At 41.8% G+C, this 15,894-nt stretch overlaps 1 protein-coding gene across 2 annotated transcripts in view; it reads left to right on the forward strand.

The window, feature by feature from the left end:
* Positions 1–15,894, forward strand: part of Slc25a16 (solute carrier family 25 member 16) — a 29,297-nt gene that overhangs the window by 5,304 nt on the left and 8,099 nt on the right. For both annotated transcript variants that reach the window (XM_055598996.1, XM_055598995.1), the window contains exons 2-6: positions 2,120–2,212; positions 3,371–3,504; positions 6,827–6,890; positions 15,104–15,225; positions 15,689–15,755. In XM_055598996.1, the coding sequence (XP_055454971.1) occupies positions 2,120–2,212; positions 3,371–3,504; positions 6,827–6,890; positions 15,104–15,225; positions 15,689–15,755 (480 nt within the window). The remainder of the gene's footprint in view (positions 1–2,119; positions 2,213–3,370; positions 3,505–6,826; positions 6,891–15,103; positions 15,226–15,688; positions 15,756–15,894) is intronic.

Raw genomic sequence — 15,894 nt, forward strand, 5'->3', positions numbered from 1 at the left:
GAGGCGTTTTGAAGCAGGGTCTCATAGTTTAGTCTGGCTTCAAACTCGATATGTAGCTGAGGCAGCTCTCCTGCTTCTGCCTCCCCGATGCTGGGATTATAGGAGTGTACCTATGCCTGGTCCTAGTAGAAAGGCCCTCATGTTTGTGAGCGTGTGCTTAAATTAAACAAATTTCCTTTGTTTTTATTTTGTGTATGGGTGTTTTGCTTTTAAGTATGACTACAGACCATGCAGGTAATGCCAGGGGATGCCAGAAGGCATTGGATACCCTGGTACTGAAGTTACAGATGGTTGTGAATGGCTGGGCAGATGCTGGGAACTGAACTCAGGTCCTCTGAGAGAACTACCAGTTCTCTTAACTGCTGAATCATCTCTCAAACTCCTAAAATTCCATCTCTCTCTCTTCTTTTTTTCTTGAGCCAGGTCTCTGTAGCCTTGGCTGTACTGGAACTTGAAATGTAGAGCATGTGGGGTGCAAGATACGTGCCTCTGCCTCCTGAGTGCTAGGACTGAAGTCAGGCACCACCACAACTGGCTTTCTAAAATGTCTTTTTAAAAAAAGACATATTTATTTATTATGTATATCATTTTCTGCTAATAGATATGCCTGCAAGCCAGGAGAGGGCACCAGATCTCATTCTAGATGGTTATGAGCCACCATGTGGTTGTTGGGAATTGAACTCAGGACCTTTGGAAAAGCAGCTAGTACTTTGAACAAATGAGCCATCTCTCCAGCCCCTCAAAAATTTCTTAAATTCCTGCCACCTATGACATTGCCGCCCCACGAGCCTGCTTCTAGAAGCAGTGTGCCTCCTGACTTGGTCTTTTTCCATGAACTGCTGTGTTTCTGAGGATAATAAACGTGCTTGTGACTAAAAAATAAAATAAATTCTTAAATTACGTGTGTGTGTGTGTGTGTGTGTGCGCGCGCGCACACGCGCATGTGTGCGTGCGCGCGTGTGTGTAAATTGTTGGCGTTGGTTTACTCCTTCCATAATGTGACTCTCAGGATGAAACTCGGGTCATGAGGATTGGCAGCAAGCACCATTAGCCAGTAAAGCCATCTCTCCAGTCCTTGTTTCTCTCTTTCTCTGTTTTCTATTTTTATTATTCTTTTTTTCTTTTTCTCTTTTCTTTTCCTTGGAGGCTGGGTCTCTCTACTGTCCTGTAGCTCTGAGTGTCGTGAAACTCACTGTATAGATTAGGCTGGCCACAAACTCACAGATAACTTGCTTGCCTCTGCCTCTCAAGTGCTGGGATTAAAGGCATGGGCCAATATTTGTTTGTTTGTTTGTTTGTTTGTTTGTTTTTGAGACTGATCTCACTCTCTAGCTCAACCTGGCCTGGAACTGTGCAGCTGCAGCAAAGGGAACTCATAGAAATTCACTTAGCCTCCCAAAGGCTGGTGTGCCACTATGTCCTTTATTTGATCATTCTAGAGCCATCAGTGTTGGTAGGCTGTTCAGACATCTATGTGAACTTCCTGTAAGCACGTCTCTGCTTCCATGCATACCTGTGAGCCAGTGCAACAGTATAGGGACCAAATGCATACTTCCTGCATTAAAAATGAATGGTTAATGTTGTTGGCAAAGGTTTTTTTGATGTCTTTTTTAAAATGTTTTTAAGGTTTGTTTATTTATTTATTATGTATACAATGTTCTGTCTACATGTACGCCTGCATATCAGAAGAGGGCACCAGATCTCTTTATAGATGGTTGTGAGATACCATGTGGTTGCTGGGAATTGAACTCAGGACCTCTGGAAGAGCAGCCCGTGCTCTTAACCTCTGAGCCATCTCACTAGCCCCCATTTTGTCTTAATGAAAGACACATTTCTAGAAGAAGAGGGTTTCAAATAGAACTTCCCAGTTGGGTAGCTTGTCCTGTTCATCAGGTAGTGGGTATTACATTGCTGTATACTCTGAGACCCTGTTTCTAGTCACAGGGAGTGGGCCGTTCATCTGCAGAACCCCACTGCTCAGCATGGTGAACTAAGTACTACCTGTTGCTTCCCATGGGGACCAACTGAACTGCAGGTGGTATGCTGGCTGGGCTCGTGATGGTCGCCTTTAGGAAGAGACGGTAGCCAGTTCCTTTTTAACCTTCCCATTTTCTTTTAGGTATCGCTGGATGCTGTGCCAAAACCACAGTTGCTCCTTTGGATCGAGTAAAGGTTTTATTACAAGCTCACAACCACCATTACAAACATTTAGGTGAGTTGTAGATGCTGTCTTTGACAGTGTTTCTATTGCTGTGATAAAACACCATGACAAAAAGCAAGTTGGGGAGGAAAGGGTTTATTTACTTGCTCCTCTGTATCACAGTTCATCACTGAAGAAAGTTAGGACAGGAACTCAAATGGGGCAGCACTCACACAGTGGCTCATAACCGTTCATGACCCCAGTTCCAGGGGATCCAATGCCCTCTTTTGAACTCTTTGGGCATCTGCACTCATGTAATGCATGCACACATGTAGGCCAAACAGTTGTATACATAAAATGAAATAAATGGTTAAAGAAAAAGAAATGACCGTTTGTGGTCAGGCATGACGGCACACACTAATAATCCCAGCGCACGAGGAGGGGGCAGGAGGATCAAGACCTCAGGGTCATTCTTGGCTGTACAGTATGTCTAAGGCCAGTCTCAGAGGAGACCCGTTTAAAAATAACGAAACAAAACATTCATACGATTATGCAATTCCTCAAATACAATTTTATTATGAATGATGCTTTTGTAATCTCTATCAGTGTTTTTTATGAAAATTTGAATTTAGAAATGTTTATTGAAGGAGGCATACTGTTCTTTAGGTTGGCCTCAAACTTACGTGTAGGCCATGTTGACCTTGAATATGCTACCTTCCTCCCTTAGCCTCCCCGATGTTGGGGTTACTGTTAGGAAAAAGAACAAAATGGGTCAAGCTGGTGGTATACGTCTTTAATCCAGTATTCAGGAGGTAGAGGCAGGCAGATCTCTGTGAATCACAGTCAGCTGGAGCTACATGAGACCCTGTCACAAAATAAAACACACACAGACACAGACACAAAGAAGACAGAAAAGAAGGAAGGGAGGAAAAAGGAACAAAAACAAGGACCAGCAAGATAACTCAGTGGGTAAAATGCTTGTGGTATAAGCATAATAACTTGAGTTTGATCTCCAGAATCTATAAAAATATAGTGGGAGAGAACCGGTGCCTCAGGGTTACCCACTGACCTGCACACATGCACAGTGACGTGAGCAAGCCAGGGCGCACACATTGTCAAGCACATACACCAAACAAAGACATACTAACAGAAAAAGAGGAACAAAACAAAAGCACTTAAGAAAATAGTTTTCACTGATAGTATTTTTCTTCTAAACTCTTTCTGTAATAGGGGTACTTTCTACTCTGCGTGCTGTTCCCCGAAAAGAAGGCTACCTTGGATTATATAAAGGAAATGGTGCAATGATGATTCGAATTTTTCCCTACGGTGCAATCCAGTTCATGGCGTTTGAACATTATAAAACGGTAGTTGGATTTTTCTGTCTTTTCTGTTTTTTTTTTAACTTGTGAGTATGTGTCTACTTGCCTATGTATGTACCACATGGATGCAGAGCCGGTGGCGATCAGATGGTTGTATTAGATTCTCTGGAACTGGAATTACAGACATTGTGAACCACCGTGGTGCTGGGAATTAACCGCTGAGCCATTTTTCCAGCCCGTCTTTCATGTCTTTCAATGTTATGTTCAATACCAAACATTTGTTTTTATTTGTGTATGTGTGTGTGTGCCGTGGTGCATACGTGCAGGTTAAAGAACAACTTGTAGAAGTCTTTGATCATGTGGGTCCTGTGTATTGGACTCAGCTCAGGCTTGGTGGCAACTGCCTTACTGCTGAGTCATTTTGTAGGCCCTCCCTTGCTTCTTTTGTGTTTCTGAAACAGTATTTTTATGTAAAGCGCAGGATGGGCTTGAACTGATTGTCCTTGTGCTTCAGCCTCCCAAGTACAGGAATACATGGGTATACTAGCATGCTCTCCCTTGGAAAGTTTTCCCATTGCTGGGGATGGAGCCTAGGACCCTGTGCACACTCTTGGTATTAACTTCAAAGTCTTGTTGCTGTGAATCCAGTGCAGGTTTTTATGCTTTTGTGGCAAGCACTTTCCCAGCTGAGCATCTCCTCATTTCCTGTTTGCTTTGAGATGGGGGCTGGAACTTACTATGTAAGGCTGGCCTAGAATTTGCTATGTAGCCAATGCTGGCTTTGAACTCCTAATCTTTCCTCCTCTCCCTCTCAAGTGCTGGAATTGTAGGTGCATAGCCCCAGGCACAGCTCAAAAGTGTCTTTCAAAAAGATAAACATGAGGTCAGTGAGGTGGCAGAGGGTAAGCCTAACACCTGCAATTTCTGGGATCCACATGGTATTTAATAGTAGATCTGCCTCCTTCACCTTGTCCCTTAACTTCTATGAGTATGCACACTTGTGCACACAGGCACACGCACAAACACAAACTAAAATGAATAAAAATTAAAAAAAAAATTTAAAAAGATAAATAATGCCTTTAATTCCAGCACTTGGGAGGCAGAGGCAGGTGGATCTCTGTGAGTTTGGTTTATAGAGTGAGTTCTAGCACTACACAGAGAAACCCTGTCTCAAAAAAAGAAATAAAAATACATATAAATATAAATACATAAGTAAAAATAAAAAATGTATAATATTTTAATATGCTTTTAAAATTAAAAGTATTTGTTGTTTTTGTTTTGTTTTTCGAGACAGTGTTTCTCTGTGCACCTTTGGCTATTCTGGACTTGCTTTGTAGACCAAGCTGGCCTCAAACTCACAGAGATCTGCCTGCCTCTGCCTCCCTGAGTGCTGGGACTACAGGAGTGTGACATTGAGTCTAGCAATTAAATGTATTTGTGTACATATGTGTGTTCGAGTGCTTGTGGAGGCTAGAAAACAGCACTGAATTCCCTGAGCTGGATTGGGTGCTCAGGACTGAGTTTAGGTCCTCTGAAGGCAGTAAGCACTTTTTTTTTTTTTTTTTTTTTTTTTAAGATTTCTTTATTTACTATGTATACAGTATTCTGGCTTCATGTATGCTTACACACCTGAGGAGGGCACTGGATCTCACTGTAGATGGTTATGAGCCACCATGTGGTGCTGAGAATTGAACTCAGGATCTCTGGAAGAGCAGCCAGTGTTCTTAAACTCTGAGCCATCTCACTGTGAACTTTACCTGTTGAGCCGTTTATCTAGCCCGCTCAATAGGCTTTTTTTTTTTTTTTTTTTTTTTTTTTGAGACAGGGTTTCTTTGTGAACATCTCTTGCTGTCCTAGAACTTGCCCTGTAGACCAGGCTGTCCCTAAACTCAAAAAGATCCACTTGCTTCTGCCTCCAGAGTGCTGGAATTAAAGGTGTATGCTACCACTGCCTGGTATAATGGGCTTTTTGTTCTCCAGTCCTCTGAGAATACCAGTGTGACTTTTCTTTTATATTTATGTATTTATATTCTTTTATGTTTATGTATTTTCAATTGGCATAAAATGTAAATATATTTATATATTTAATAAATACATATATATATAATTATACACATATATAAACATAAATATATATATATATATTTCATATATATTTGCTGTTCTGGGGACCAAACCTGGAGCCTTGAGCACACTAGACAAATGTTTCACCAATGAACCATATTCCCAGTTATTTTTTAAATTAATTTATTTAAAGATACACACACACACACACACACACACACGCACAGTGTTCTGCCTACATGTATGCCTGTACTCTAGAAGAGGACACCAGATTTCATTATAGATGGTTGTGAGCCACCATGTGGTTGCTGGGAATTGAACTCAGGACCTCTGGAAGAGCAGTCACTGCTTTTAACCTGTGAGCCATATCTCCAGCCCCATATCCCCAGTTATTAAACAAGTGAAATCATGTTATGAAAGTCTTTTATTTTAGAGCAATACTCATTAGATTTTCTTTATCCTTTTTAAGTTTAATTTTTTTTTCTTTTTCTTTTCTTCTTTTTTTTTTTCGAGACAGTGTTTCTCTGTGTAGCCTTGGTTATACTGGCATATTGGAACTTATTCTGTAGATCAGGCTGGCATTGATCTTAGAGATTCCCATGCCTCTCTTGGACTAATTAAAAACAAAAACAAAAAAAGAATTATTTCTTGGGCTGAAGATGACTTAGTGGTTAAGAGCATTGGTACTCTTCTACAGGACCCAGGCTTGATTCCCAGAACCCACATGGTAGCTCACGACCATCTGTAACTCTAGTTTCAGGGAGTCTGTTACCCTCTTCTGGCCTCTGATGGTACTGCACATATGTGACAAACATACATGCAGAAAAACAACTGTATAAATAAAATAAAAACTTTTTTTTTTTTTTTTTTTGATTCATGGTTTCTTTGTTTATCCTTGTCTATCTTGGAACTAGTTCTGCAGACCAGGCTGGACTTGAACTCACAGAGATCCACTTGCCTCTGCCTTCCAAATGCTGGGATTAAAGGCATGTACCCCACTCTTCTGGCCCCGCCATAAAACTGACTTTTCAAAAATTAACAGATTCATTTAAATTTTCTGTGTATGAGTATTTTGCTTTCGTGTGTGTGTGTGTGTGTGTGTGTGTGTGTGTGTGTGTGTGTGTGTAATTGTACGTGTCTGGTACCTGTGGTAGCCAGAAGACGGTGCAGTTATGAGCTGTACTAGGAGCTGAACCCGTCTGCAAGAGCAGCAAGTGCTGTTAACCTTTGAGTCATCTTTCTGGTCCCTCTAATTTAACACATAAAATAGAATCTCATTTAATTCACTGTTTTTGGTTTCTAGTTCATTACTACAAAGCTGGGAGTTTCTGGTCATGTGCACAGATTAATGGCTGGATCCATGGCAGGTAAGATGAGTAGGTACATTTTATAGCTGATAAATAAGCTATCTTTATATTAAAGTACATAATTTGGAGGACTAGACAAATGGCTAAGCATGGTACTGGCATAAAAACCAACTGGTGATCAATGGAATTGAATAGAAGACCCTGAAATAAACCCACACACTTATAGACACCTGATTTTTTACAAAGATGCCAAAACCATACAATGGAAAAAAGATAGCATCTTTTTTTAGATAGCATGGATGTCTACATGTAGAAAAATGCAAATAGATCCATACTTATCACCCTATGCAAAACTAAAGTCCAAGTGGATCAAAGACCTCAACATAAAACCAGACACAGTAAACCTCTTAGAAGAAAAAGTGGGGAAGACCCTTGAACTTATTGGCCACAGGAGACAACTTCCTGAACAGAATACCAATAGCATAGCCTTAAGATCAACGATCAATAAATGGGACCTCATAAAACTGAAAAGCTTCTGTAAAGCAAAGGACACTGTTGCCAGAACAAAATGACTGCCTACAGATTTGGAAAAGATCTTCACCAACTCTGTATCTGACAGAGGGCTAATATCCAGACTATACAAAGAACTCAAGAAGTTAAACAGAAAAAAATCAAGTAATCCAATTTAAAAATGGGGCACAGAGCTAAACAAAGAATTCTCAACAGAAGAATATTGAATGGCAGATAAACACTTAAAGAAATGCTCAACATCCTTAGTTATCAAGGAAATGCAAATCAAAATGACCCTGAGATTTTACCTTACACCTATCAGAATGGCTAAGATCAAAAACTCAAGTGACAACACATGCTGGAGAGGATGTGGAGAAAGGGGAACCCTCCACCATTGCTGGTGGTAATGTAAACTTGTACAACCACTTTGGAAATTAATCTGGCACTTTCTCAGACAAAGATCCAGCTATACCACTCCTAGGCACACATCCGAAATATGCTCAAGTACACAGTAAGGACATTTGCTCAACCATGTTTGTAGCAGCTTTATTTGTAATAGCCAGAAGCTGGAAACCACCCTGATGCCCCTCAGTTGAGGAATGGATACAGAAATTGTGGTACATTTACACAATGGAGTACTACTCAGCAATTAAAAACAAGGAAATCATGAAATTTACAGGCAAATGGTGGAAACTAGAAAAGATCATCCTGAGTGAGGTATCCCAGAAACAGACACACAGGGTATGTACTCACTCATAAGTGGATGTTAGACATATAATATAGGATAAACATACTAAAATCTGTATATCTAAAGAAGCTAATCAAGAAGGAAGACTCTGGGTAAGATGCTCAATCCTTATTCAGAAAGGCAAAGAGGATGGACATCAAAAGAGGAGGAAAACAGGGAACAAGACAGGAGCCTACCACAGAGGCTCTCTGAAAGACTCTACCCTGCAGAGTATCAAAGCAGATGCTGAGGCTCATAGCCAAACTTTGGACAGAATACAGGGAATCTTATGAAAGAAGGGGGAAATAGAAAGACCTGGAGGGGACAAGAGCTCCACAAGGAGAGCAACAGAACCAAAAAATCTTCACATGGATGTATTCTGAGACTGATACTCCAACCATGGACTATTCATGGAGATAACCTAGAACCCCTGCACAGATATAACCCATGGCAGCTCTGTGTCCAAGTGGGTTCCCTAGTAATGGGAACAGAGACTGTCTCTGACATAAACTGATTGGCCTGCTCTTTGATTACCTCCCCCTGAGTGGGGAGCAGCCTTACCAGGCCACAGAGGAAGACAATGCAGCCACTCCTGGTGAGACCTGATAGACTAGGATCAGATGAAGGAGGATCTCATCTATCTCATCAGATAGAGGAGGATCTCCTCTATCAATCAGTGGACTGGGGAGGGGCAGGGTTGAAGAAGAGGGAAGGAGGGCAAGATTGGAAGGGAAGGAGGAGGAGCTACAGGTGGGATACAAAGGGAATAAACTAATTAATAAAAATATAAATGATTATAATTAAAAATTCAAAAGAGTACTTCCTGTTCTTTTAAAATACTTATTAATTAATTAACTAATTAATTAATTTGAGGCATAATTTCACTATGTAGTCCTGGCTGGCTTGTATTTAAATGTTTATTTATTTGTATTTAGTTGGGTGTGGGTGTGTGGGTGTGTGTGGGGGTGTGTACATCTACCTGTGGAAGCCAGAAGAGGGTGTTTGATACTTTTGAAATTGGAGTTCTTGACTTTGTGGGCTCTCCAACATTGTTTCTGGCAGTTGAACCAAGGTCTTCTAGAAGAGCAATATGTACTTTTAATTACCCAGCCATCTTTCCAGCCCCATTTCTGCCCCTACAGAGGACCAGAATTAGGTTCCTAACCCCCCACTTCAGGGGTTCACAGTTTCTGCTATCCCAGCTTGAGGAGGAGCTGATGCCTCCTACCTCCTATGGCACCTGTTCTCTCTTGCACATAATGACACACAGACAGATAAACACACAGTTAAAAATAAGAAAAAAAAAATCTTTATTTAAAAAAAAGTGGTTTTGTTTAGGTAATGTAAGACTATTTTGTGCTGTTTCTCTGTGATGTTTCTGTTTTTCCATATTTAATTAATTACAGTTTTTGTTTTGTTTCTATTATTTAAGTATGAATTAATGTTCTGATTAATTTATACTAGAAATCTAGTACTTTGTTTATCTATCTTTAATCACTTTCAAATGTAACAATGGAAATTTTATATTTGTTAAAGTAAAAATTGGATTTTTAAAATGATTGTTTCAGAGCATCTTAATTTGAACCTTGGTCGAGCCGTTCTCATATTCTACAGTTATAGTCCAGTACATACTGAACAAATGAAAACTGCCGGACTGAGAGTCAAGATTGCGTTTGAGGAACCTTGACTTTGTTTATTTTTTTGAAGAAGGCCGCCTTTCCTTTGCCAGTTTCTATGGAACTAAGGCTGACAAGATAAAGATGATGGAAGAAAAAGAAGTAAAGTGCCAGAACCTAGATGTGAAGGCTTGAGTTCTTATACTCTCTAGTCTTCTCTTGTCTGAGGTTCTGGGCGGATGAACAGACAGAACACTTCCTGAGATCCAGGCTGACCTCAGTTACTCATATGCCATTTGATAGGAAAGTCTTTCTTGATCTGGATGAAGTGTTTAGTTCTCAATTATTTCTTCTTCTTGTTCTTCTTTTTTAAAGATTTTTAAAATTTTATTATGTATTCAATGTTCTGCCTGCAATTACACCTGAACGCCAGAAGAAGGCACCAGCTCTCATTATAGATGGTTGTGAGCTACCATGTGGTTGCTGGGAATTGAATTCAGGACCTCTGGAAGAGCAAGCAGTGCTTTTAACCTTTGAGCCATTGCTCCAGCCCCAGTTCTCAATTTCTTGACTCAAGAAGAAAAGCATTTGCCCATCCATAGCAATCAAAAGCACACTTCAGCCTGACTGAGGCTCATTACCCCCTGGAAAGTAAAGATGTCCCCTTATTGTATTGGATTTTAGTTATATTGATTGAGGGAAGAGAAAAGTTGTCAGGAGGATTATTTAAGAAGTTGTGGTTTCCGTATTTCATCACAAAGAAAAGGCACCCAAATGGGAGGCAGCAACCTCCTGAGATAAACCTCTGGATGGCTGACGGCTGTGGCTCTGAGCACTAGAGCTAAGCTGGGCCCCACCTGGTGCTTCCTCTCCAGTGCCCTCTGTGTCCCTTTTAAAAATGTCAGTTCTTGAGCGGGGAAAGAGAGATGGGGTGGGGTGCTGTGAACAGGAGCTAAGTGGTTTGCCTCTGAAAGAAGAGGCTCAGACTAAACACTGGGCAGGTGAGACAGCTCAGCAGGGAAAGGTGCTTGTGGCCAAGCCTGGGGTATTTGGGATCCCCATGGTGGAAGGAGAGGACGTGCTCCTGCAAGTCCTCTGCCCTCTCCCCACATGCCATGGCTAAACACTAAACATAAATAGATAATTCCACTAGTTGTAGTTGTGCACTCCACTGCTATAGGATATGCTAAAGAGTCCGAGACAGGAGGATAAGGAATTGGAGGCCAGCCCAGGCTATGAAACTTTTAACAGCCCGGAGTGGTGGTGCATCTTTAATTCTAGCATTTGGGAAGCAGAGGCATTGGATATCTGAGTTCCAGGCCAGTTTACTCTACATACCAGAGTTCCAGTCCAGCCGGGGCTATGTTAGAGAGACCCTATCTCAAAAAACTAAAACATGTAAAAATAAGTTCAGTAAAATTAGAAAAGCTACCAGACCAAGAAAGAATGCTAACTGAGTCACGTTTTAAGCAATGTGTATGTACAGGGACCCTCAGCTAAGCAAGGAGTTAGATGTGCTTGCATTCCAACCATTTAGGAGACCAAGGCTAGAAGACTTTTACAAGTTCAAAGTTACTTTGCGATCATGTAGAGAGTTCTAGGTCAGAATGTCTAAACCAACCAACCAACAAAAACAAGAACCTGAAGACAACATTTTAAGAAGTAAACTTTTCCTTTCCTTTCAGTGCTGGGGCTGAAGTCATGCCTGGCACATGCTAAGCAAATGTTCTACGCCTGAGCCACATTCCCAGCCTGAGTGACTGTTCTGAGACAAAGTCTCACTGTGTAGCCCTGGCTGGCCCAGAACTCTGGACCAGGGTGGCCTCTGCTTCCCAAGTATTGAGATTAAGGCATGTGCCATCACAACTGGCCCTTGTTTTGTTGTTTCTATCCAGGGTCTTGGGTATCACAGGTGTCCTTGAACTTGCTATGTAGTTGAAGCTGATTTTGACCTCTGATCTGCTTCTGCTTCCCAAGTGCTGGATCCATAAGTACGCACCGCCATGTCTGATTGATGTGGTACTGGGAATTGAGTCCGGGGCTTCACCAGTGCTTGCCACGCCTTTAACAAGTGAGCTACATCCCTGCATGTCTTCATTTGTTTGTTTTGTTTTGTTTTTTTGAAATAGGGTTTAGATAAAGTGGCGTTGAATCCTTGGATTTCTGCTCTCACCTCAAGGCTGGAATTACAAGTGTTAAACTTGGGAATGGGGAGATGGCTTAGTGGTTAAGAGCGCCACTTGCTTTGGCAGAGGGTCCAGGTTCAATTCCCAGTGCCCACATGGTGGCTCACAACTATTCATAACTCTAGCTCTGGGATGTGACTCCCTCTTCTGACCTTCGCTGACATCAGACATGTATGTGGTAAACATACATCCAAGTAAACACTCATGTACATAAAGTAAAGAAATCTAAAAAAAATAAACTTACCTTGATTGTGAAAATTGAAATAATATATTCATGAAAAACTGAGAGTGTCAAGTCACACTTCTTTAATCCCAGCACTTAAGAGGCTGAGGCAGGCAGATCTTTGTAAGTTTGATCCAGCCTGGTCTACATATCAGAGTTCCAATTCCTGAGCTACATAATGGAAAGGCTTTGTGTCAAAAACAAACAAAACACAAAAACGCAAAGAAAAATCACTGAGCTGCATGGTGATGGCATACGCTGGAGGCAGAGGCAGGTAGATCTCTGAGTTCAAGGCTGGCCTGGTGTACAGAGTGATTTCCAGTACCTGTCTCAACCCCCACTCCCCCCCCCCCCCCCCGCGCAAAATAAAAGCCCCAAAAGAAAACAAAAGAGAAACCATTGAGAACTTACTAATGAGGTTTCTTTATCAAGAGTTACTGCCAACACAGTGGTGCCTCTCTAGGATTCTAGCATTCTGGAGGCTGAGGCATGAGGATCATTGAAACTTGGTGGCCAGCTTGGGCTACGTAGAGAATTCCACACCAGCCGAGGCTGTACAGCAAGATGCTATCAAAAAAACAAAAAAAGCACAAAGTAAAAGGGTATGTTTTTTTCCTACCTTAAAAATTGTAAATTACATACAGCTGGGATACAGAGTTAACAAAATGTAACTAATAAGAAAAATAAAATAAAATAAAATTAAAAAAAAAAGCAAAAGAAAAAATTGTAAATTACACATCAGGTATGGTGTGTAATGATCCCAGCACAGACAGATGGATCTCTGTGAGTTCGAGGCCAGCCTGGTCTACAAAGAGAGTCCAGGACAGCTAAGGATACACGGAGAAACCCTGTCTTGAAAACCAAAAAAATAAAACCCAAAAAATTTTAAATTACATCTGTGTGAGCAAGTGTGTATATATGTGTGGAATTGGTTTCTTGAAGATTGAGCTTGGGTTATCAGGCTTGCTGGCAAGTGCCTTTACCTGTTGAACTGTCACTGGCCCTTTAATTTTTTAATATTTGTGTGTGTATTGTGTGTGCATGCACACTCGCTCATTTAACACACACGTGAAGCACCAGACAACTATTGGAAGTTGGTTTTCTCCTCCATGCTATGTGAGGATGAAACTCAGGACATCACGTTGTGTGGCAGGTTCTTTTACCTTCTGAGCCATCTTGCTGCCTTCTCCCTCATTTTTGGTTTCTGTTTTATTTTGGCTGACCCGGAACTCGTTATGTAGACCAGGTTGGCTATAAACCCATAGAGATCCACCTGCCTCTGCTTCCTGAGTGCCTGGATTAAAGCCACCATGCCAGGCTTATAGCCCAGGCTGGCCTCAGATTTACTATGTATCTGAAAATGAGAATGACATCCAGTTCCTGTCCCCTTGGCTCCATCTCTCAAGTGCTCGAATGCTCTACTACCAGACTTTTTTGTTTGTTTTTGTTTTTTGAGACAGGGTTCTCTGCAGCTCAGGCTGCTTAGAGCTTAGTAGCTCATGGTGGTCTGGAACTTGTGGTAACTCTTTTGTGTCAATCTCTGGAATGCCTGGTTACACGTGTCAGCCACAACATATATATTCTTATTCTATTTAGTTAATAATAAAATAATCTAAATTCTAAAAAGAAACTGGTGATTGTGCTTTGAAATTTATTTTATTTAAAACTGGGTGTAAACAAGTGGAATAAATCCCGCTCCATGAAACCTGAGGAACTTCTTGCCCTCTGGAACACCATAAGAGCCCGGCATACCGTGGGACCCTGCTCTTACAATTCCTAGGGATTGTAAGAACAGACCACACCCAAAGTCCCCTTTCTGCTTTGGTGTCTCTGATACTAAGATTGCGATTTTGGCCTGGGGTGGAAGAAGGCTAGTATGGATGAACTCTTACTTTGTGGCCCCTGGTGTCAGATAAGAGCAGCTCCTCCAAAGCCCCAAGGCCATCTATATCTGTGGCAACAAGTACATGGCAAGGCTTTGTGAAGCTGTCGCTCACATCCAAGTGTGGTTCTACCTTTCCTGCGTCATCTGCTTCCCATGGTGTTGTCCTGGCTGGGGCTCTCAGGCTCCCTTTGGGAAGCCTTAGGACACACAAGCCAGCTTCACTTTGGCCAGGTCCTTCTGTTCATCTGCACCAAGCTGCAAAATAAGGAGCATGTGATTGAAGTTCTTCATAGAGCCAAATTCAAGTTCCCTGGCCACCAAAAGACTCACATCTCAAAAAGCTGGGCTTCACCAGTTGTCACGCAAATGAATTTGAAGACATGGTAGTTGAGAATCAGCTCATCCTGTTGCCTATGGGGTCAACTAAATCCCGATTCTGGTCTGTTGGACAAGTGCCAGGCTCTGTTTTGGTGAGGACTTCTATTGTGCTGACTTCCCACTCCACCAATCAGCAAGTTTTACACTTTTTTTTTCCCAAGACAGTTTTTCTGTGAGCTCGGGCTGTCCTAGAATTCACTTTGTAGACCAGGCTGGCCTCCCACTAGGAGATCCATCTGCCTCTGCCTCCCAAGTGTTGGAATTAAAGGTGTGTGCCTCCACTGTCTGGCCTACAGTCATTTTTACTACTAACCTCACATCCAATAAAATAAAACCCCCTTGATCTGTTTGGGCTTCACCATTTTGGTGCTGACAGTAGATTTCACAGTGTGAGAGACTTGAGGTGATTTTTTAAAAAACTGACTCTTTCCAGGAGTGGTGACACACATCTTCATGGACAGAGACAGCTGGATCTCTAAGTGTAGGCCAGCCAAGGCTGCATACTGAGATCATGTCTCATACAACCTATCAACCAACCCAAACCCCCTAATTCTGCTTAGGTTACTTTTTAGCTACTGCTATTGTATGATTTGAGTCTTAGTCCTTGATATCATCTTTGCTCTAATTAGGTTTCACCATTTCTGTAATACTGAGAATGTTATTCTAGGGTGCGTGTGTGTGTGTGTGTGTGTGTGTGTGTGTACATGTATATATCACTTTTTTACGTTTATGATTTCTCTCTTTTCAGGCATGACAGCGGTTATCTGCACTTACCCTCTTGATGTGGTTAGGGTGCGCCTAGCTTTCCAGGTGAAAGGAGAACACACCTATTCAGGGATCATCCATGCATTCAAGACAATTTATGCAAAGGTATTTCACCCCACTTTCTAAATTTATAGTGTGTATTCTTATATTTAGGAAACTATTGAAGGATATCTACCTTTTCCTCTGTTTGGGCTTGATGGTACTAGGTTAGAGGTGTAGAGCAGTGATAGAGCACTTGTCTACTCTGCACAAGTCTGTCCTAGATTTGATCCCCCGCACCACAGGAAAAGGAAGGAGGGATGGAGGAAAGGAGGGGAAGAAGGAGGGAGGGACAGAGGAAGGGAAAAAGGAAGGGAAGGAGGAAAGGAGGAAGGGAAGGAGGGAGGGAAGGAGGAAGGGAAGGAGGGAAGGAGGGAGTTTGTTTGTGGCAGCAGCAGCTGTAACCCTGAGAAGCCCATGATTGTGTTCGGGTGAGTCCAAGGGTAGTTTCCATTGTATCACATGCTCTCATTGTATGATGTTTATCATAATGAGTGTGCGATAATGGTCTGCTTTTCTTCCTTCACAGGAGGGTGGTTTCCTTGGCTTCTACAGAGGCCTGATGCCCACTATATTAGGAATGGCTCCATATGCAGGTATGATTCAAATTGGGCCAGGCAGGTGCTGCACATTTTTTTTTTAATCAATTACACTTTATTTACTTTGTATCCCCTCTGTAGTTCCCTCCTTCCCCCCCCCCCCCCCCCCCCCCCGTGGTACACATTTTTAATCTGG

The sequence above is a fragment of the Psammomys obesus genome, unplaced genomic scaffold (assembly GCF_907164565.1).
Source record: "Psammomys obesus unplaced genomic scaffold, mPsaObe1.curated_primary_1811, whole genome shotgun sequence".
NCBI classification, from domain to species: domain Eukaryota; kingdom Metazoa; phylum Chordata; class Mammalia; order Rodentia; family Muridae; genus Psammomys; species Psammomys obesus.